The sequence below is a fragment of the Ursus maritimus genome, unplaced genomic scaffold, assembly GCF_017311325.1.
Source record: "Ursus maritimus isolate PB19 unplaced genomic scaffold, ASM1731132v1 scaffold_8, whole genome shotgun sequence".
In the NCBI taxonomy this organism is placed as follows: domain Eukaryota; kingdom Metazoa; phylum Chordata; class Mammalia; order Carnivora; family Ursidae; genus Ursus; species Ursus maritimus.
In genome coordinates, this window is record NW_024426996.1 from 61,667,525 (window position 1) to 61,689,892 (window position 22,368).

Consider the following 22,368-nt stretch of genomic DNA (forward strand, 5'->3'; position numbering starts at 1 on the left):
GATGGTCTGCATTATCGTATCTGTTACCGTGTTAATTGTTCCTGTCTCACACGGCCAGTTTGGGCTTTATTCTGCTTATGTCTGGGTTGGTGACAGGTTCCTATACAGAGAAGAGAGGTACCGGGGAAGCGTGTGTGTGTCTGTCTGCATGTGTATCCGTGTGTGTACCACTGTGCATAGAGCAGCAACACTCTGGGAAGGGTTAACTCGCAGTCAAGCTCTCTGTGCTCAGGGCCCTAAGACTGGCCCAGGAATGGGAGGGGTGGGCTCGGAAGGTGGAGCAGGCTTGGCTTGTCTGAGCTGCCTTTTCCAAGACAGGAGAGCAAATGCTTGCCCAGCTGGACCGAGCGTGCTGAACTCACGTCGCCTTTAGGAATGGCTGCAGAAGCCCACACCTGGAAATCCCTCCCTCCCTGCCCCTCCACGGCAGGTTGCATTTGGGAGGCTCTCCGGTCATTAGAGGAATGAGCCGAGGGTGAGCAATTCACCAGCTCGCCAGCACTTGGAGAACAGCAGGCAAGGATGGATGTGGTCGACAGCCTTCTTGTGAATGGAAGCAACATCGCCCCTCCCTGTGAGCTGGGAATCGACAATGAGACGGTTTTCTGCTTGGAGCAGCCCCGTCCTTCCAAAGGTAGGTGTCAGACAGTGTTATTTCAATTCAGAAAATGATTAAGGTGAGGGAGAAATCAGCAAAGACGAGGCTGCTAGAGAAAAGACAACGAAGTCCTCTTGAGACCAGGCTGGGTAAAGTCATACGTTCACAAGTTTGGGTAACAGATCAAAAAGCGGAACTGAGTCAAATATCTGGATTGTTCCCCACAGGAGAGTCGAGATGGATGTATAGGACATGGGGAGGGGGGCACAAAAGCCAGGGGAGGAGGAGCTGAAGTGTCATAAGAAGGGGGTACAAGTGTCGAAGCTGGAACTTACCAGCATCACAGAAAAGGTGCTGTCACAATCTAGCTGTCACCTTTTCTTGGGGGAAATCCAGCGTGAAAAAGTGATTAAAGTGAAATCATGCTTAGCAGCTGGGAAAGAGAGCAATCACTAGTCACTGGAGAAGCTTTGTTCTTAAGCCAAAGGGGTTCCCTGAGTGATTCTTTAACAAACCAACCTTTCAGAAGCCACGAATCACTCTGTGTGCTCCTCAGTTTGTTTCTGCAAAATATCATCCGTAGAGGAGTAGTTGGGTTCAATGATTGTAGACGCGTGCAAAAAAAAAAAAAAAAAAAATCTGCAGGAAGGAAATCACGGTTCATTTCGTGTGCAGAGGTTTTAACATTCTGCTCCCATAACCTCCGTCCCCCTGTCTCGTCCCTGTTCCTCTTCGCAGAGTGGCAGCCAGCTGTGCAAATTCTCCTGTACTCCTTGATATTCCTGCTCAGCGTGCTGGGCAATACGCTGGTCATTACAGTGCTGATTCGGAACAAGAGGATGAGAACCGTCACCAACATCTTTCTGCTCTCGCTGGCAGTCAGTGACCTCATGCTCTGCCTTTTCTGCATGCCGTTCAACCTCATCCCCAACCTGCTCAAGGATTTCATCTTCGGGAGTGCTGTCTGCAAGACCACCACCTACTTCATGGGTGAGTTGCTGCTGGGGGCTGCTTCTGGAGCTCGCCCCAGACCCCGCTCTGGCCCCAGACCTTCCCAACCCCCAGGGCGGCCTCCGCAGAGGCGTCCTGAGGAGTGCAACAAACAAACAAACAACAACAACAAAAAAAAACAAAACAAACCTCTGGCAGCGTGCAGCCACGTGCAGGGGTGCAGGTGCTGACTTTAAGGTAGGTCCGTCCTCAGGTGTCCCCAGAAGTCAGTCCCCGGTTGTCCGTTTCAGAGGTCAGTTTCTCAGAGTGGAGTAAGTTGTTAAGCAAGCACAGAAGAGGTTTGGTTTTGCTTGCTTCTGCTGGAAAGGAGGCTTCAAGCGACTCTGTCCCTTCCTGGAAGTCATTGGTCTTAGTCTGAGCTCTGCCCAAGCCAAGCTATGGCTTTTGAGGGGAATGGGGGGAAGGAGGAGGGTTCTTTCTGGTGTTGCTCCTGCTCTCCTAGGGAACAGCGGCTCTGCGAAAACCAGTTTCACCCCAGCTCTAGGTTCCTGTCTCAGGATTCACTTCCCAGCCTGATCCCCGGGGGGCTGGGACCCTCTCAGGCAGAGAGAGAGAGAGAGAGAGAGAGGAGAGCCCTCTGGCACTAAATGAGGGGTTGATTGTGCTCCCAGAGCCCGTGGGTCATGAAGCTCACCCTGACTGGCTGAGACAGGCAGCCTCTGCCTTTGCCAATCAAATGAGGACGATGATAAAATCACACGAGCTGACATTTTTGAGTACTTTTTATGCACCAGATGTTGTACGAAGTGCTTTTACTGCCATGATTTCATCTCCCAATCCACCCTGCGGAAGAAAACAGCTATTCTTCCCCGTCTCAGCAGGGAGCCAACAGAGGCACAGAGAGGTTAATCACATGCCCAAGGACACACAGGCAGTAAGCCGCAGAGCTGAGATTTGAACCGAGGTCAGGAGCCACCCCAGTGGTGGGTGAGGGCGCTGCCCCAGCTTGCCAGCTGCTGGGGCTCCCCTGCAGCCCGGCACAGATGTGCTTCGGCCCCTCTGTCTGCCAGGTTGCCCTGTTGCTCACCCATTCTGAGAACCAGCTGCGGGGAGGAAGAGAGATGGGAAATGAGGGAGGGCTGTTTTTTGTTCTGACCTAAGCCTTGCAACATGGGCAGAGCTGCGTTGGGCCAGGGCTGTTCCCAAAGACCAGAAAGCTTTCAAAGCCCTGATTTCTCCCGATCGAGGGAGCAGGATCCAGCCCTGACAAAACGGTGATGAATTACCGATCCGTGTGCCACGGACAAACAACCAAGAGGGTGTCTGTCCTTGTCCGAGAACTCTGAAAATAAAAATGGACTTATAAAGGGAAGGGATCACGACTAAACAATGAAGCAATAACAGTTCCTACCATCTCTAGCGCTTTGGGCTTTCACGGCCCACCCATGTGTATTTTATGATAATATTATTTAAGAATCTTAACTAGGGTCTGTGAAAGGAGATTTAAAATGAGTGCTCGTGTGATTGCACAACACTGTAAATGTGCCGAAGGCCACAGGATGCCTGCTTGAAAATGGTTAATTTTTTGTGATGTTTCATCTCAAAACAACAACAACAACAACAAACCAGTTTTTAAAAATAGCTAAAATGAAAAGCAAGAAAATCCTGAAGCCATTTGCAATACCGTAATGGTTTTGTTGGAGTTCTAAACCCGGGGACTCTGATTTCGCCCTTGATTTTGTGTTCTCCTCAATACCATACCTAACAGTTACCATTCATTAAACTCTTATATGAAGGAAAAAGAAAAAGAAAGAAAGAAAGAAAGAAAGAAAGAAAGAAAGAAAGAAAGAGGAAAAGGAAAAGAAAAACCGAAAGAGTGCTTGCCTGATGGTGGGTTTATAATAACAAGTGGGCCCATTATACAGATTTGACTTGGGAGACATTGGGGTTACACTCTGTAATCTCAATGTTATCAGTTCCTTGGGGTAAAGTCCAAGAAAACACAACCATCCTGTCTCAGAACATGAGTTTTTATTTAATGGTTTTTGGGTTGTAGATTCTTCCAAGTCTCTAAGGAATACTGTAGGTATTTCCCCCTAAAAAAAGAACATTTTTATACACAGTTGCCGAGAATTTATATATATCCATAAAAGGCCCCAGGCTACGAGCTTCTTCTCCCCAACTTATATTAATTCTAAGGTTTAAGAAATCATGCTAAAGATAATCAGAAAAACTGACGGAATCCATGGATGAATAGTTAAAGAGAATTTCAAGGGGCTGAGACGTGGTAATAATACACACACAAAATACAAAAGTTAAAGAAAATTAAGCTTTTTTGACTATGCCTAAGCACGTCATGGTAAATGAGGTACTGTGATGTCTTTCGCGCTGACGACGCATGCTCGTTCTACAAAACACAGAAAAGCAAACAGAATAAGAAGGAAAGTTCTAGTCCTCCCGCCGGGAGCAACCTTTAGTTACAGTGAGGAGGGTCCTCCCTTTATCCTTTCTTTACTATGTGTTTTTTCAACAAACTGCTTTTTCAGATTTGTAATGTTTCATTCTTAAAAACAGTCTGTACTAGAAATTCTCAGAAAGTTTTAATGCCTCCGGCTCAGACCCCAGTGACCTTTCAAGGTCACAGTCCTTAAGAATCTGGGTTATTAGGTCAACCTAACTTCAGGATATGCTCAAAATGAGAGCTTCTCCCTGGGTGACTCAAAATCCTCTTCTGTAGGAGAGGAACGTATCTTATCCCCGTGGTGATTAATTAATGAGCAACTTTAGTCGGAGAAGGAATTCGGTCGTAATCAAAGTTCAATAAACCTATCTAAAAATTGGCAATCAGATGTGTTCGTAAATACCTTTCTTTACTGCCTTTAATCCTTTTTGAAGCGAAGCTGGGAATAAATAATTTTTTAAAAAAATACAGGTACATGATATTTCTTTCCCCTCTGAGTGTTGTCCCTTGATATGGAACCTGTGCAGAGCAGATATGCTTAAGCTAATGTGCAAACAAACTTGGGATTTCAGAGCCGTCATAACCGACTTTTTGTTCCTTTCCCAGGCACCTCTGTGAGTGTCTCCACCTTTAATCTGGTAGCCATATCTCTGGAAAGATATGGTGCGATCTGCAAACCCTTACAGTCCCGGGTCTGGCAGACCAAATCCCACGCTTTGAAGGTCATTGCCGCGACCTGGTGCCTCTCCTTTACCATCATGACTCCGTACCCAATTTACAGTAACCTGGTGCCTTTTACCAAAAATAACAACCAGACTGCGAATATGTGCCGCTTCCTCCTGCCAAACGATGTTATGCAGCAGTCCTGGTAAGGCGGGGCGGTGTGTATTTGTGTAATACAACTCGTTATCGTTCGCAGGTTTTATAAAAAAGGGAATGTGTTGCCAGAGTGGCTGGGGGACATTCACGTCCGGGAGACTTTGAGAAGAATTATTCTAACTTCTTTTTCGGATAATAGTGATAGCAAACACTTAAGTGCTGTTTTAAATGCCACACACATATGAATTCAATTAATCCTCTCAAACCCCAATAGCGTAGGTACTGTTATGGTCCCCATTTTGCAGATGATGAAACCAAGACATGGAGACGTTAAGTGGGTTGCTTACGATCACAAACCGAGAAGACACAGAGCCTCTCTGCTTACCCGCTGTGCAGAATGCCTCTGGATGGTCGAGCGGGGGTGTTGGCTACAGGATCTGGAGAGCTATGATTTTTCTAAGAACTGGAGATAAAGCAGAGAATGAGTCCCAAATCCCATGAGGTTTTTTTTTTTTTTTCTTTTTTTAGATCTGCAGCTATGGTGCCGGCACAGAACACTTCACTAGAAATAAACAGGCGAGGTTCTAAGACTTCTTTCCTTGCTTACTAGCCGACTGATGTTGGACAAGTTCAAGTAACCTCTCTGAGGTTCAGGTTCTTTATCTATGCAAGGATTTAATAGTATAGATTTTTTTAAATCTACCTCATTGGGTGGCTGTGAGATTCAAAGGAGAGCATGTGTATGAAGATGTCATGAAATATCTTTAAAAAATACAAATGCAGGGTATTACATTTACTAACGCCAAGCATATTTTAGAATCAGGGAACTGGACATTCAAAAATGGCTCAAAACTAAGATAATCTCTGCTTTCTTTGCCTTCCTTTTTTTTTTTTTCATTTCAACCAAGGAACACACACACACACACAGACACACACACGCACAAAGAATTATGTTGCAAATGAGAGAAACATTTCCAAGACTTGAAAAGGAATCTTATCAAAACATGTCCAATTGAAATGAGAAATGGCCCAGCCACTGTGCCTCTGACAATTTTGTGGCCTAATCCTGTAACCTTACACATGCCAGACTGCAAAAATGATTTAGGGGCCAGACCCATAAAGGAGGCTGCGGGGCTTCAGGAATCAAACATGTTTAGAGAAAGCACAGCTCTGCCCCGCCAGGCACTAGCAGGAGCCCGCCACAATGCCAAGGGGGCAGAAACAGCCAGAACGCCCTATTTTGCTAAACCACGGAGGTTATCCATCATTCCTACCTGTGCATTTGATGGTTCTGTTGTTGTAAAGTCCACAAATAGTATATTGTGATACTTATTAAGAGCACAGCTTCTAGAATCATATTCCTTGGGTTCAAATCCCATCTTTGCCACTATGTGTGTGACCCTGGACGGATGATTTAATCTCTATAAATCTCAGTTTCCTCACATATAAAATAGGTATTATGATAATAGCACCTACCTCAAAGGTTACTATGGGAGTTAAATCTAGTGTTACATATAAATATGAAATATTATTATGTATGCAATGCTTAGCCTAGTATGTAGTAAGTACTCGATGAATGTAAGTTCCTACAAGTATTTATTCACGTTTTTGGTAACAGCTTTATTGAGATTATGCACATTCCTTTGGTTGTTGTTAATTTCTGATTCGTTTTATATGAAGGCTTGTTTCAGGCACAGACTCACACCAGCCTTTTCCAGCTTAACTAGTCCTTCATAAGAGACTATCGGAAAACAAAAAGAAGAGAAGTAAACAACTTCAAAAGACTGAACGTCCAGACATAGACTTTCCAGGGCTATTAAATACTAGTAATTAATGTGTTTGCTCAGCCCAGTTAAAATGAAGATGAACCCTATTTATTCCATCCCGTCTGAGTCTGAAATACTAGAGTTGCTGGTTATTGAATTTCTTTTTATTTTATTAGGCACACGTTCCTGTTACTCATCCTCTTTCTTATTCCTGGAATCGTGATGATGGTGGCATATGGATTGATCTCTTTGGAACTTTACCAAGGAATAAAATTTGATGCAATCCAGAAGAAGTCTGCTAGGGGTAACTATCTATTCGCTGTATGTTTATGTCAAAATATAACAAAAGCTTGTTTCCTATAACTTAAGTAGATACACCCAGAGTGTATGTTGGAGATTTTGAAAGTATCCTCTCAAAACGGTGCTGAATGGAACCAAAATGACAGAACCCGCATTCACCCAGTTATCAGCTGAGGGCCTGCGTGTCCCTTGCGGTCCGCAGTGTTGCGTTCAGATGGACCCCTCCTTCTGCAACTGAAGGGAATTATAACTCCAACCCCCCATCCTTTCTCCTGCCTTTCTTTGTCACGGTGCAGTTACCCAAAGCCTCGTTTCTTCCCACTCATGATGATCCACTAGCCACTAAAATTTACCCCAACACCTTTGTTGATATAACTTCTTGCCCTTCTCACTCCACCCCTTCGTTCAGCTCTTTCCCGGAACTTATATGTCCCTAGAGCCTCTTTGGTTTTGGTTGATTTTTGCTCATTATCCAGGTTTCCCAGTAAAAGCATTCTGGAGGCTTACCAAGCAAGCAGGAACCTCTCTCCTGAGGCTCTGGGGAAAGAAGGAGTACAAACATTCATTCTTTAGTAATTTTTATCCTCATAATTGACGTGCATAAAATATTCTGTTATTATATACTATGTATATGATAGATTATATATTATTGTTTAAGATTTTAGTTATTTATCTAGGGGCGCCTGGGTGGCACAGCGGTTAAGCGTCTGCCTTCGGCTCAGGGCGTGATCCTGGCGTTATGGGATCGAGCCCCACATCAGGCTCCTCCGCTATGAGCCTGCTTCTTCCTCTCCCACTCCCCCTGCTTGTGTTCCCTCTCTCGCTGGCTGTCTCTCTCTCTGTCAAATAAATAAATAAAATCTTTAAAAAAAAAAGATTTTAGTTATTTATCTGACAGAGAGAGAGAGTGGGGGAGGGGCAGAGGGCGAGAATCTCAAGCAGGCTCTGGGCTCAGTGCAGAGTCCAATGCCGGGCTTGATCCTGAGATCATGACCTGAGCCGAAACCAAGAGTTGGAGGCTTAACCGACTGAGCCACCCAGGCGCCCCATATTATTTTGGTAGTTTTAGGTAGCTTTCCATTTGAAGGAAAGGACCGCTGTAGATGACACTGACCCCTGCCAGCGCAGGCCCAAGGATCCCTGCCTCTGCTTCAGTTCCAGTTTGGCTTGATCCCCTTGGTGGAGGGGGCGTCTGTCCCGCATGACCCATCCCCAACAATAAGTATGTCCCTTGCCCACGCAGACAGGAAGCCGAGCACCGGCAGCAGCGGCCGGTACGAGGACAGCGACGGCTGTTACCTGCAGAAGGCCAAGCCCCGCAGGAAGCTGGAGCTTCAGCAGCTGTCCAGCCCCGGCAGCGGCAGGGTCAACCGCATCAGGAGCAGCAGCTCCACGGCCAACCTCATGGCCAAGAAGCGGGTGATCCGCATGCTCATGGTCATCGTGCTCCTCTTCTTCCTGTGCTGGATGCCCATCTTCAGCGCCAACGCCTGGCGGGCCTATGACACGGCCTCGGCCGAGCGCCGCCTCTCGGGGACCCCCATTTCCTTCATCCTCCTGCTGTCTTACACCTCCTCTTGCGTCAACCCCATCATCTACTGCTTCATGAACAGACGCTTCCGCCTCGGCTTCATGGCCACCTTCCCCTGCTGCCCCAACCCTGGTCCCCCAGGAGCGAGAGGAGAGGTGGGAGAGGAGGAGGAAGGCAGGACCACGGGGGCCTCTCTGTCCAGGTATTCCTACAGCCACATGAGCGCCTCTGCGCCGCCCCCCTGAGCTGTGCCCGCCCCCAGCGCCGCAGGGAGGAGGGGGCGGAGGGGCGAGCCCAGAAGGAAGATTGCCATTGCCAGTGGGAACTGTTCATTGTCTGCTTTTCATCCTTCATCCGGGTTCCAGGAGAGCTCCAGCAGAGCGGGGCTGTGACTTGGTTTCTAGGCAATTCAAGGCAGGAAATGTTCAGTAACATTCACCATCAGAAACACCTCAACAGGCCAGTTGTCCAGCCGGAGTCCAAGAGGGCTCGTATTGCAAATGCAATGCCAAACACGTGGTCAGCATGGAGATGTGGACCGTACTGAAGCTTTAGAAGTTTCTAGAACATCCAAGGTGGGCTCTCACTCCCCCTAGGGACAGAGTTCTATGCTCTGCTTCATCTGCTGATGCGGAAGTGTGGAGGCTGCTTTGTCCCTGGAGAGGGTCTACCACGTACATGCCGTAGCCATCCCCCCTCATCATGACCGCAAAAAGGGAACGTGAAGCAAACCCTCTTCTGGCCGTTTTTCTGAAGTAAGACAACAGCCTGACTTTTTCTTTTTGAGGTTGATGAAGGACATTCAGAGACATAATTTTATGGTGTCGTCAAACAGCATAAGGAATGTTGTCTGAAAGATTGAGCTGGGAATTTATATTTCTAAAAAGAAAAGAGATTTGTGGCAAATAGCTGCGAATGCTGAATTCCCATTGTGAATATGAAGAGCCAGAAGGTACACAGAATTTTTTTTCTACTTTAATGACATATATCACTTAACTCCACCTTTATATGGTGATATGGAACCCCCTGGCTTCTTTGCCTCAATTTCTCATTCTCATCCGGCACTGTCTCTTTTCCAGAAAGACTCCAGGTACAAAGGAGAATTGTAACTATGTGTACCTTTCCAAGGGTGGAAACAAACATGTGTAGTCAGTCCCAGGAGAAAAACTGGCTTACTTAGACTCCATTCACAAATAGCTTTAAAGGTCAAATCTGTCTGTCCCATTAAATACAATCTATGTATTTGTCAGTAATTGTATTAATTTTATGTATATGTAAAAACAAAACATATAAGTATGTTCTTTACATAGGTATATTCTTCAGTGTGTTTAAAAAAGAAAAAAAATAGTGAATGGATGTTGGAATTCAATAATTGTTATCATTTTTCATTCCTTCACAACAGCTGGAGCTCTGTGTGAACTTTTCCTTCCAAAATTAAGGTTGAACTCTCTCTCCTCCTATTTAGAAATCTCAATTAAAAGAAGACGTGAGCTATAAATTTAGATAGTAGGAAGTGCATTTCTAAGATAGAATGTATCAATCTGCTCTGCCAGCGCTTCTTTCTTTTTCTTTTTCTTTTTTTTCGGGGCAACATTGTCTTGACTGTTTAAATAAATTAACACAGGCATTTTTGACAGAAATAAGTGTACACGCTAATGTAGGAATGAAAAAGGAAGGAAGGAAGGAAGGAAGGAAGGAAGGAAGGAAGGAAGGAAGGAAGGAAGGAAGGGGGAATTTCATAGCATCCTTGCCTCCAAGCATCTGACAAGTGAGCTTTTCTTTTCCTGGTTTTCATGGGACCAAGACCATCCATCGTTCCAGGCCTGACATTCTGCGGATGCACAAAGGTGGTGATTTCAATCCAGGGGAAAAAAATCGGTGTGGAAAGGAGGGAGGGGAAGACAGTGGCAAGAAGGGATTTCGAACAGGGGAAGTGAAGTTATGTAACTTAATAAGGTGTGAGTGTCACCGTTTGGTTTTTCGGGTGGGATGGCCGTGTGCTAACAGACGAAACATTATTGAGGATATGACCGTTTATCAAAGGGGACTTTTCAAGCCAGATATTAGTTTTTCTGTTTCTCAGGCTGCAATGTAATGTTAGTATTTATAACCAGTCATCTCAAATATTTCAAGATAAAAAAATTCAATGGACCATAGCACGTACAGCTAAATGATAAAAGGAGTAAGACATGAAATTGTCTCCATTATTTAAGTAAATTCTACAAAATCTATAATTCTCCTTCCAGAAGAAAAAGCCTTCTCCTTTGACAGTGTTAGCATACAAATAAAGATAAATTGGGCCCTCCCCCCTATTACTGGGAACCTCTGGAAATTCCAAACGTGTGTTAACCTTCACATAGGGCTGCCAGATTAAGCAAATAAAAATACCGGATGCCCAGTTGAATTCCAATTTCAAATAGACAACAAATAATTTTTTTATCATGAGTATGCCCCATGCACTAACCTATATCCTGTATTTTATTTGGCAACCCTACTTTAAAATAATTTTAAAAGTACATAAAAATAGAAATAAGATTTCCCAGATATAGGATAATAATATGCCTCTGTTCACTTCAGTTTATTGGATGGTCTTTCATATAATAGAAGCTTTTTTAAAAAAGAAGAAAGGTGCTATTATTTCAGAAAGATTCTGTGTCTGACCTTTGGGAACGGTACTATCAGCAGGCTGATTTTACTTAAGAAACATTTTTATTAACGTAAAGCTATTCTAGTACTTTGTTGAATCAACTGCCTGCATTTCGTGCTGCAGTGGATTACTAATTTGAATTTGAACTAAAGGGGCCTATACAGTTAAGAAAACAGATTCACCAAGTTCCTAGTATTTTCTAGTGTTTTCTGTTAGCTTCTATGCATCACCAGTGCGGTAAGTTACAACTCGTGTCCTTGATCTTTACTTAACCCATATGTCCCAGTGGCTTCTGGTGCCCGGGTTACTGTGGTAATTTCTCGTAATAAACTTGTCGTGGTGAATGAGCAATGCATGTATCTGTATGTGGGTCACACATTTGTGTATGCTTAACACGTATCTCTCCATTCGGTTAAAATGTAATCGTGGGGCACGCGTCAATATCTGTTGAACCTCCAGCCTCCCCTGTAATTCCTTCCAGTGTTTTGCCCAGCACTCTGCATACTGGGAGTGCTCAATAAATGTTGTGACTGACTTCTGTTCTGCCTCCTAGGCTTTGGGGAGCGCTCTTTCTGTCCACAGCAGTGATTCTCACCAGGCGGATAGATTCTTGGGGGAGTATCCAGAATTTCTAGAGGGCCTTTCCCAGCACTATATGGATCGTCACCCAAGAGCTGGCTGCCATCGCTCCCTTCCCTTTGCTCTCTTCCTGGGTGTGTGTGTGTGTGTGTGTGTGTGTGCATACGCACGTGTGCGTGGGTGTGGGAGTATGCGTGCGTAACTGCAGATGTTACTAGTGGGAAGATGTTGTGTGTCTGTGAACAGTGTTAGACACAGATTTTTTTAAAGGGCCAGGCAAAGGGCATCTAAAGTGGTCGAAAACCATAGAAACAGAAAGTAGGAAGGTGATTACCAAGGGCTGGGGGAGTGAGCGAGGAGGGGGAGTTCGTGTTTAGCAAGTAGAGAGTTTTCGTGTTGCAAGATGAAAAGTTTTGCTCTTCTCTGGCCTCATTCTCTTTAAGGAGAATAGCAGAGAACCATCAGAGCAATCCTAATCCGTGCTAAAGTAGCCAACTACTCCTTAGGGCTGTAAATATTATCGAAGCCCACTTGGTGCCCTTAGCTTTGCCCTCCCATCCATTGCTCTCCTGTATGACCCCTCTGACAGCATCTCTGCTCCAGCCGAAGTGCTGCATCCCTCTGCTTTGGGATGTGTCTGACCCCTCTGGCTTCCTAGCCACCCTCAAATGGAATATCGATTCCAAATTTCCTATACCAGCTCCCACAGTGAAAGGTCAGCTGCGCCCCATTCGCTTCTCTTAAAGCCCAGCCTGGGAGGAATCCTAGCCCCTCCTTCTTGCCCAGGAAGAGAGGTCAGACAAGCATGAATTATCCAGCACCCATAGCACATACAGGTGCTCGTAAGCGTTCAGGGGGTGAATGAATGAGTGAATGAATGAATATATTTGAATGGAGTCGGTCCTCGATGCTAGTTCTCTCCTGGCCACTTGGGGCCGGGGGAGCATCTTGCAGGGGGTGCTTGACAAGGGGCAATGCTGATGGGCAGCACACTGTCCTTCTAGTCCTCCATGATGTACATGAAATCCAGCTGATCCCACGTTCAAGTTCACTAACCATAAACGCCTCCTCTGAGGGCAAAGCCGATGTACTGTGGACCACAAGTCCGGAAGCCTGCGTCCCAGTTGTAGCCTTCTTCCTTGTTTGCTGTGCGGCTCCAGGCGAGTCATCCCCTCTCTGGGTGTCAGTTCCTTCATGTGCAAAATGAGAGGTTGTCGATCCTCTCTGATACTGTGTGACTCGGTGGCTCAGAATTTGCTCTGTCCTCTTATTAGCTTACATCTGCTCTTTAATTTCATTGGCTTCCCGTTGACTTTGCAATCAGAGATGCTTCTCGACACCCAAGCACATAACCACCTCTGAGGAAGGCTCGGCCTCTGGAACCCCTCTGAGAGAGCCTGCCATGGCCAGAAAGAACAGGGCCCCGACAGGAATCTGCAAGCCCTCAGCCCCTTCTAGGCCACAAGTGCCCAGAGCCACCTGTGGGAAGCTAGTCCCTGCAACACCGGTCCCATCGCCCTGAAATGCAGACATAAAAAGCCACTCCCGAGATAAATGTAGCCTAGGTAGGAGGGGACCAACACTGATGAAAGGCTGTTTTATGCACTGTGCTGGTCACTGCAGGTGACAGCAGGTGACAGTAAACACTCATAAAAGGGAGGAATGAATGTTTGCCACGCACTTAATTCCCAAAGCAAGGTGTGGGAGGCATCACCGTCCACATCTCTCCGGTGAAGAAACTGAGGCTCCAGGGGGGTGATAATGTGTCCAAGGTCAGGCCACTAGTAAATGACAGACAGGATGGGGCCCCGTTCTAATGCCACCAGGCTGCCGTGGAGATGAGGCGACAGCTAGAGGTTCAAGAAGTCAGGCTGGCAGTTCTGTTTGCGGTGGTGCTTTCCAGTTCCTAGTCCTTGTGCTAGGACGTGCCCAAGGAAGAGAGGTCCTGTCTGTGTCCCGCTCCCCTCCCCACCTCCGCAGGCATTGGTCCTCTCTCTGAGCTCCCTGAATGTGGAGGATTTGAAAGCTGGTTTTGTGCACAGTGACCTGGATGCTGCTAGCCCTGTGTTTATTTTTAGAAGAAAGATAACACACTTTGCCACCTCACGGGGAAGCCAAGAGATAATGTCAGTAAACAAGCTTTCACCCCTTCACGAATCATCGACATTATTAAGGCAGATCTGTTTTCTCAGAATCATCGGAGAGGAGACAAACACGGGGCCAACTTATCCAGCAGCCTGCGGTGTAAAGCTCCCCGCTCTGCCCGTTCACCCAGTCCCTGTTTAGCAAGTCCCTCTTTCCCGGTGAAATTGGCAGATTATTGGTACCTGCAGGGCACCTCTAGGATCCCTGGATGTCCCCCCACGTCCCCAAACTCATCATATCTGAGATGGAGCCATTTGCCATATCCCACAACGCTTCTCCCAGTTCTCTCTGCCTGCTCATGGTACCCTCAGTCTCTCAGGTCCTCAGGCTCAAAGTCGGACTCATCTTTTACAAGGTGGTATCAGAAAGCAGTGGAGAATGTGGACTTTGATGTCAGGAAGACTTGAATTCCTAACCTCAGACCCAGCACCACTCACCGGCTGTGGGATCTCAGGCCATTACACGGGGCCAAGCGTGCGGTCCTCATCCGCAGGGCTCACCTCAGGGGTGAGAAGGAGATTAATGATACTAAATCTAAAATAATATGAAAGGATCTTAAAGGAAACTTTTTCAGACTCATATTGTGGCTGCGGACAGAAGTGGCAAGCCGTCCAACATTCCAAAAGGGGGACTCGCTGCAGTCCCATGACTTGCAAAGAGATAGTGAGGCGCGTTCTGGAATACATGTTTCTTCCCTTTCGCTTGCTCATATGAACACAAAAGAGAGAAAGAGAGAGGATTTCTCTGAAGAGTGTTGTAAGTTGAGTGAGTGGGGAATTCTGTGCCATTGTCTACTCCTCTCATCACAGAACCAAGCAAGAGAGATTTCCAGAAACATTTGGAGAGGGTGGAATTTTTGCCAGAAGGGAAAACTGACATCTCATCCTTCTTTTCATGGGACCTCAGTTTGGGGAAAAGTTCCAAAGGAACTTGTAGCTCCTGGATTCAGGATTTGTTTCTTGTATCTCATGGTGTAAAGGGTTCAAGAAGAGCCTGGCTGGGGGCGCCTGGGTGGCACAGCGGTTGAGCGTCTGCCTTTGGCTCAGGGCGTGATCCCGGCGTTATGGGATCGAGCCCCACATCAGGCTCCTCTGTTAGGAGCCTGCTTCTTCCTCTCTCACTCCCCCTGCTTGTGTTCCCTCTCTCACTGGCTGTCTCTATCTCTGTCGAATAAATAAATAAAATCTTTTAAAAAAAGAAGAAGAAGAAGAAGAGCCTGGCTGGAACCAGGTTCCAAGGATGGAGAGTGTCTTAGTTGGTTTCAGCTGCTACAGCAAAAATCACATAAACGGGAGGGGGGAGGGGAGGGCTTAAAGAACAGAAGTGTATTCCTCACAGTTCTGAAAGCTGGGAAGCCTGAGATCAAGGTGCTGGCTGATTTGGTTCATCATGAGACCCTCTTTGTGGTTTGCAGAAGGATGCCCCCTTGCTTCAAATGAAGGAGAGAGACTCCCTCTGTCTCTTCTTAGAGGGGCACTAATCCCACTCATGAGGGCTCCACCCTCATGCCCCAATTACCTTCCAAAGGCCCCTTCTCCTAATACCCTCATGCTGGGGATTGGAGTTCAACATGTGACTTTCAAGGGAACATAAGTATTCAGTCCATAGCAGAGAGGAAAGAGAGTCTGGTTCCATGGACACAGCAGACATCAAAGAGAATAGCCAGGCTTGCTCATTCTGGGACAGCAAGCAGTCATGGAGCTGGCCCAACAGAACAGGACCTGACTGGAGAATGCATCACCAACTCAGAAAATCATGAGGCATTGGAGGCCCCCCCACAGTATGTGGTTGAGAGGCGGGAGGGGAATGGGGGGGGGACCTGGAAGGCTCTGAAAAACCTACAGTGCTGCATCCCAGGGGAAGGAGCCAGCATTTGCACACCCACCATGACAAAGGTGATTTGTCCACGGAGGAAGAGCCACAAACAACCTCACTTTTGCAGTTTTACCACATACCCTCTCCCCATACCCTCAAGCGGGGGAGATGGAACGAGGAAGAGAGAAAAGGGGGGAAAAGACCACCAGCTTCTTCTTCACCGGTGGATGTCTTGCCTGGGACCAGTCTGGCTTAGAGGAAAGGGGAGAAGCTGCAAGCTGGATGTGAGATAAAAGGTTTGATTTATAGCGTATTTAATCCGTAAAAATTAAGTTGCTGTAATGAAGAGAAAAAAGAGACGGGGAAGAGATGGGAAAGCTATGGGAGCTGCCAGAGATAATCACGGTGGGGGCGGGGCTGATCTAACAGGGGTTAAAGAGAGAAGAATAAAGCTATTTCCTGATTGATCCAATTCTTTTCTTTTTTTGATTCATCAGTCTTATATAACACCTGGTGCTCATTATGTCAGGTGCCCTCCTTCATGTCCATCACGCAGTTACTCCATCCCCCCACCCCTCCCCTCCAGCAACACTCAGTTTGTTTCCTATGATTAAGCCAAATCTTCCAACACATGTGCTACGCGTGAAGGGGATCTGGCAGGCAGCACGCACTTGGGGAATGACAGCCAGCAGAAGGAATATCTAACGCACCTGTGTCAGTTACTAGCCCAGTCTGGCTGGTGCACTGGGTTGTTATTGAGAACACTCGAATCAGAATTACCTCTGTACTTATCACCCAAAAAGCCACAGTTCAGCTGGCCTCTCAACCCTCAATTCTCTCCCCTCCAGTTCTCCCATTGCCTTAGCCTGGCATCCAAGTCCCCAGCAACTGGGAGTCAACCCTCCCTCCCAACTTCCTTCCTTATCAATCAGGCTCCTCTTCCATTCGGAGCAGAATGATTTGCTGTTCCAAAAGCATCTTCGGGCACTCGTGCCCCCCCCCCCCAGTTTGCATGTGCTTCTTTAATCTTTTGCTCTTCCCGATAAAACCCTATCACTCTTCATAGCCCAGCTCACACATTATCTTCTTCATAAAACCTCCAAAATCTTCTATTGGAAAAGCTTTCTCCTTCCTCTGAGCTCCCATAACACTGCCTTTGTATACTTTCAGTTGTCCAACCAAAGCTCGTTCCCCCATCCTGCTCTCATTGCTTGCGTTACACACAGGTAGTGATGGTCTTATGTCCAGAGGGGAAAAGCCCAGTTCTGAGGAATAAATCATGGTGGAGCTAGGCTAGACATGACAAGCTCATTCTCTTTGTTAGTGGTTGGTTTAGGGGTAAGTTTGGGTCTCAGTTCTCACCAGTAACATTTAACGTTGTACCCTCCAGTTAAAAAAAAAAAAAAAAAAAAAAGCCTTAATCCATAGCAAAAGTTTGCTGATTTCAATGGTACCATGACTCCCGCCATGGCCAATTTCAAGTGACCGGTGAGACATTATTGGACATGGAACTTGGAGGAGATGCATAGTAGCACACCATTTTATAGTATTTCCACCATGCCAACATGAAACACAGTAACATCAAGGAACTAGATGAGAGCTAAGCATAGTAAAATAATGAGGAAGTGACATATTTTGAGTGTTTTTTACCAAGTTTCCTGAATAAAAGCCAATTCTAACACACCACTGGTTCTAGCCAATTGCTGTAGACATGTTTGCATCCTCTCAAAATTCATATGTTGAAACCCCCTCGATGGGTTGGTATTTGGAAGTGGGGTCTTTGGGAGGTGATCAGGTCATGAGGGTAGCACCCTGACGAATGGGATTGGCACCCATTATAAAAGAGAACCTAGAGAGCTCCCTTGCCTTTTTCACCATGTTGAGGACACTTGGTTATTCATGAACCAAGAAGTAGGTTCTCACCAGACACCGAAACTACTACCACCTTAATCTTCGACTTCCCAAGCTCCAGAACTGTGAGAAATAAATGTTTATTGTTTAAGTCACCCAGTGTATGATTCTTTTGTTGTAGCAGCTGAATGGACTAAGATACCAAGGAAATGCAAGGAGAAATCTGCTTGGGGTTTCTGGATTTACTGGTCAGTTTTCGTTGCATTATGCTTCAATAACAAACAACCCCAAATCTAGCACAGAGTGTCATATATGGAGGTTTTCAAAACATGTTTGATGAATGAATCCCCTGCCTCTAAAATAAAGTATTTGAACTACATCAGTGGTTTCTGAATTTTAACAAAGAGAAACTTCTCGTTTTTCCCCCAAAGCAACTCTGTTTGGAAGCCCGAAGAGGAAAGAGATAACCGTATAGTTGCTCTAGTTGAAGGAACGGGAATCTGAGACAGTTTCTTGAAATCTTAGCAGAACCCCCTGGGTTCCACAGAACATGGTTTGAAAACCACTAATTTATAGCTCCATTCCAGGACTAATAAACTGTGATCCCAGGACCTGTAATATATCAGTCAATATATCAGGACTAGCCAGTGATTTGAATAAAGCTTGGCCTCATAAGCTCAGGGCATGAACTTCCAGACTTGCTGTGCCCTTGGCTTTGTTGAGTGAGCAGAGGTCTATCCCGACCTCTGACCATTCCCATCATTCGTACTCCTCAGTCCGGAGGTGAGTTTTCCGAAGGCCCCTCCCGCTAGGCTTTTTATGACATCCGCTCAGCCCTTCTGCGGCAACCACGGTGCCCCTTCCAGGTTTTGTGCAGCCAGGACCTCGGGCACAATTTATACAACTCACATTTAGCACGGGGAGGAGAAGTGGCCCCACGGTCTGGTGGAGGCCCTCTGGTGAGGAATACCTGAACCCTCCCTGTGGGTCCCAGCATGTAGCTGTGAGGAAACCCTGGGGACAGTAATCCAACAAGTCTCCTGTTGGGGGCTGCATTGTGTCCCTCTAAAATTCATATGTGGAAATCCTAACTCCCAGGACCTCAGAATGCAACTGTATTTGAAAAGAGGGCCTTTAGGGGCACCTGGGGGGGCTCAGTCGGTTAAGCATCTGCCTTCGGCTCAAGTCATGATCCCAGGGTGCTGGCATTGAGCAGGGATCCTGCTTCTCCCTCAGCCTGCCACTCCCTCTGATTGCATTCTCTCTCTCTCTCTGACAAAAAAGAGAAAAGAAAGAAGCAAAAAATGAAGATAACAGCCTTTAAAGAGGTTATGATGTTGCAATGAGGCCATCTGGGGAGACCCTAATCTAATCGGACTGGAGTCCTCCTAAGAAGAGACGAGACACACAGAGAGACACCAGGAACACCACAGTTCAGGAGACACAACCATGTGAAGAGGCGGCCACGTGCAGGCCTCCGAGGAAACCAGCGCTGCCGGCACCTTGATCTTGGACTTTCAGCCTCCAGAACTGTGGGAAAATGAATTTCTGTTGTTTAAGGCACCCTGTCTGTGGTATTTTGTCACGGCGGCCCAAGCTGACTAATCCCTCTCCCTCCCTGACGGGGACAGTGCTCAGAGGGTCATCGCCCTTCCTGTGGCCCAGAACCAGCCCGAGCTGGTCAGAGAAGATGGAGCCTCCCAAAAGCCCTGCCGTGGACACCAGCCAGAGCCCGCGGGAGCTTGGGCTAAGTCCTTCCACCTGCTCCCGGACTGCGTCTCCCTCAATTGCTCTCTCCCACTTGGGCTCTAATTTCATCCCTCAAGCACAGAAGCAGCAGCTGTGATAAGAAAACAGCTGGTCGGGGGATAAATAAACGAGATGGGCAAGTGATGGGTTTTCAGCCCAGCGGAAAAATTCCCTGGGCTGGGGCCAACAGCTCCCAAGACCTACTTCAGCAGGTGTTATCCTGGGCTCCGTCCAGGAGTATGGTCACCAGAGAAAACACAAGAGGCCACTTGAATTTGAATTTCAGATTCCCAATGAGTAGCGTTTCAGTAGAAGCATGTCCTGTGTCATGTTGTATTTTTATTCGCTACAACTGGCAACCACATCCAGGGACGGTCGTTGGGGAGGTGCTGGGGGCGGGAAGGAAGGTCAGGAAATTGAGAGAAGGGAAATCAAACCAGATGTGGCACCCCAGAGGAGATGGCAGGCACTGGCGCATAATAGGTGCTGAGCCAGTTTGGGAGCAAGGGAGGGAGTGCCTCTGGGTGATGTGTCCTTGGCAGGTCCCCGGCCTGCGGCCCCTCATCTGGAGTCAAGGCAAAGAAGCCGGTGTTGTCTTCACTTCCTGTTTCTGTTGTAACCAATAACCACCAACTTCATGGCCTGAGATAACACTAGGAGATACCCACCATCTTACAGTTCCAGAGGTCAGAGCCCAAGATGGGTCTCACTGGACTGAAATCAAGACATCAGTGGGCCTGTATCTAGGGGAAAACTTACTTCTCACCTTTTCCAGTTTCTTGAGGCCATGTGCCTTCCTTGGCTCTTGACCTCTCCATGTGTAAGGGACCCTCAGCGTAGCTTCTTCAAACCCCGCCCCCTTCTCTCCAGCTTCCATGGTCCCCCCTCCTCCCCTACCTCTCTTTTCTCCATCTTTTAAGGGCCCTTGTGATGGCACTGGTCCAGCTGGAGAACGGTAACACACAGGTTCTGGAGATTAGGATGTAGACATCTTTGTGCGGCCATTTTTCCACCTACCACCCTCTGTCTCCCCTGTGACCTGTGCCACTTGTCAAGGCTGCTGTTGGGGAAACAACAGAGTTTGACCAGGAGCCAGGTCTCCTCGGTACAGACAAGGACAGTGTGGGCAAATCAAGATGCTGAGTCCCAGGGGTTGAGCCTTGGGCATGGCCATGCGCAGGCTGAGAGAAGACAGGAAAGCAGATCTGAGGCTAAAATAGACACACTCGGGTCTGCCCCTTCTGAATACACCCCTCAGCCTACCCTGTAGGGGCAGTCGTGATACTCCGAGACTGCCTTAAATACTGCTTTCACCCATGTTTCACTTGGTTTGAGTGCAGAGGGCACGATGTGCTTTCTCTCAAGATCACAGCCCTGGGGCAGCCTTGAGTCCCACTGGAGACACATGCACTCTCTGACCCCTTGAGAAGAGGGACACGTGAGTGAGGTGCAGGACTAGGACCCACCAAAGGAAGTCCCCAATAGAAAACTGAGTCCCCAGTAGGGAGCTGAGCAGGTGCTGGGGTCTTCTGGCAAATTCTTTGAAGTGCAAAACTGCTACCAGCAGGGAACAACAATTCACCCGTAGGGGGAGGCCAGCTTCCAGTGACAGGGGAGCCTACACCTGTGCCTAGACAAGGAAAATAAGGCACAGGTCACACTCACACAGACACAGCAGCTTGGCATTTGCCATTCTAAGCACCCAGATGCCACTCTACCCTGCCCTGGGAAAGTGTAGGTCCTCGTACCCAGGTAAACGTCACCACTTTCCCAGCCCAAGGCAATATTGCAGAGACCCCCTGGTAAAAAAGTGAATGGAATAAAGTGTTCTCAAACGTTAGTTTGTAGGAGAACATGGGAGGAGTTTGATACAAATTCAGATTCCTGGCCTCATCCCTGGGGGCTGGCGTGGGCTCGGGAACAGGCATTATTAACAAACTCCCCGGTGGTATTTCTGTGATGGCTCATAGGGTGCACTTTCAGAATCTCTGTTCTGGAGCTTTCTGGTCTTTAGGTTTGACTCCCTGTTGACCTCACCGCAGGCCCTGCCCATGAGCTGGTGTGCAGAGGCTGTCACAGGCTGGGACCCACCAGGAGGTAATGTGGTCAAAGGCAGAGGAAAGAATCTCCTGTAGACATCTGACCCCCGCCATCTGACTCCCTGACATCTGACCCCCCCCATCTGACACCCCTCCCTTCATCCCCACCCCTGCATCTGACCCCTCACAGGGAGACTTTGTGCCGCATTGCTTCGCATTTGCAAACCTTGCTTGCTTGCTGTTCCTGTCTCCACCTTTCGATCCAAAGCACCAGCAGGGCGGGTCTGGTGCCCTCTCAATGGCTCCGGTGTCCTCTGCACAGGGCTGAATGACACCCACGAGCCCCCACGCCACTGGAACTAAAGCCAGGGGGAAATGGATCCCATGGGATAGTTCTATCATTTTCCCTACCCCGCCCCCTGATACTTTAAACGCGGACTCAGCAGGCTCTTTATTCCCCATAAAACTGGGAAGTCAGCGTTGCTACGTCTTTCCGTCTTTCCGAGGCTCCTTCACACCCCAGTGACTTAGCAGTAAACACGCGCGATCTCACCCCGGTTTCTCGCCCAACCCGGGGCAGCTTCCCGTGCCTCCGCGTCCCTCCCACCGGGTGAGTGTGCACAGTGTGACTGGGTCCCGCAGGCTGACAAGGGGCGGGGATGGGCGGCAGGCCTGCCGGTCTCACCGACCGCAGTCAAGAACCAGTGCCACCAGAGGAGGAAAAACGCTGCCCCTGCGTCCTGCAGCCCCGGACCGTCCCCATGCCTCTTGTTTCCCTAAGTGGCTGCCAAGCCGCGGGCACAGCGCAACAGGGAAGCCACAGGGGAGAGGCGCCGCGCATGCGCACTCGGGCCACATGGCAAAATGTGCTTAGGCCGCCCAGTTGCTGTCAGTTTTGATCTGTCAATTTCTTATTTTTACCTTGGCAATAACAAATTACACTTATTAACTATGAAAATAGACTTTATTATTGAATTTCTTATGGGAAAGATAATCTCGTTAAAGTGAGTCTGAAACTCCAGTTCCTGGCCCTCTTACCCCTCATTTTTATAAGGTTTTTTTTATTGGGGAGGAGGATGGTGGTGTTGTCCCCGCCACACATCCCCCCCCCCCCCCC

The 22,368-nt window shown here is 47.6% G+C and overlaps 1 protein-coding gene across 1 annotated transcript; it reads left to right on the top strand.

Annotated features, from left to right (window-relative positions):
• Window positions 1-261: 261 nt before the first annotated feature.
• CCKAR (cholecystokinin A receptor) lies at window positions 262-8,671 on the top strand. The gene is made up of 5 exons (XM_008685871.2): window positions 262-634; window positions 1,337-1,588; window positions 4,617-4,878; window positions 6,772-6,899; window positions 8,139-8,671. The coding sequence occupies exons 1-5, from the start codon at window positions 523-525 to the stop codon at window positions 8,669-8,671; spliced, it is 1,287 nt and encodes a 428-aa protein (XP_008684093.2). The 5' UTR covers window positions 262-522.
• Window positions 8,672-22,368: the final 13,697 nt, after the last annotated feature.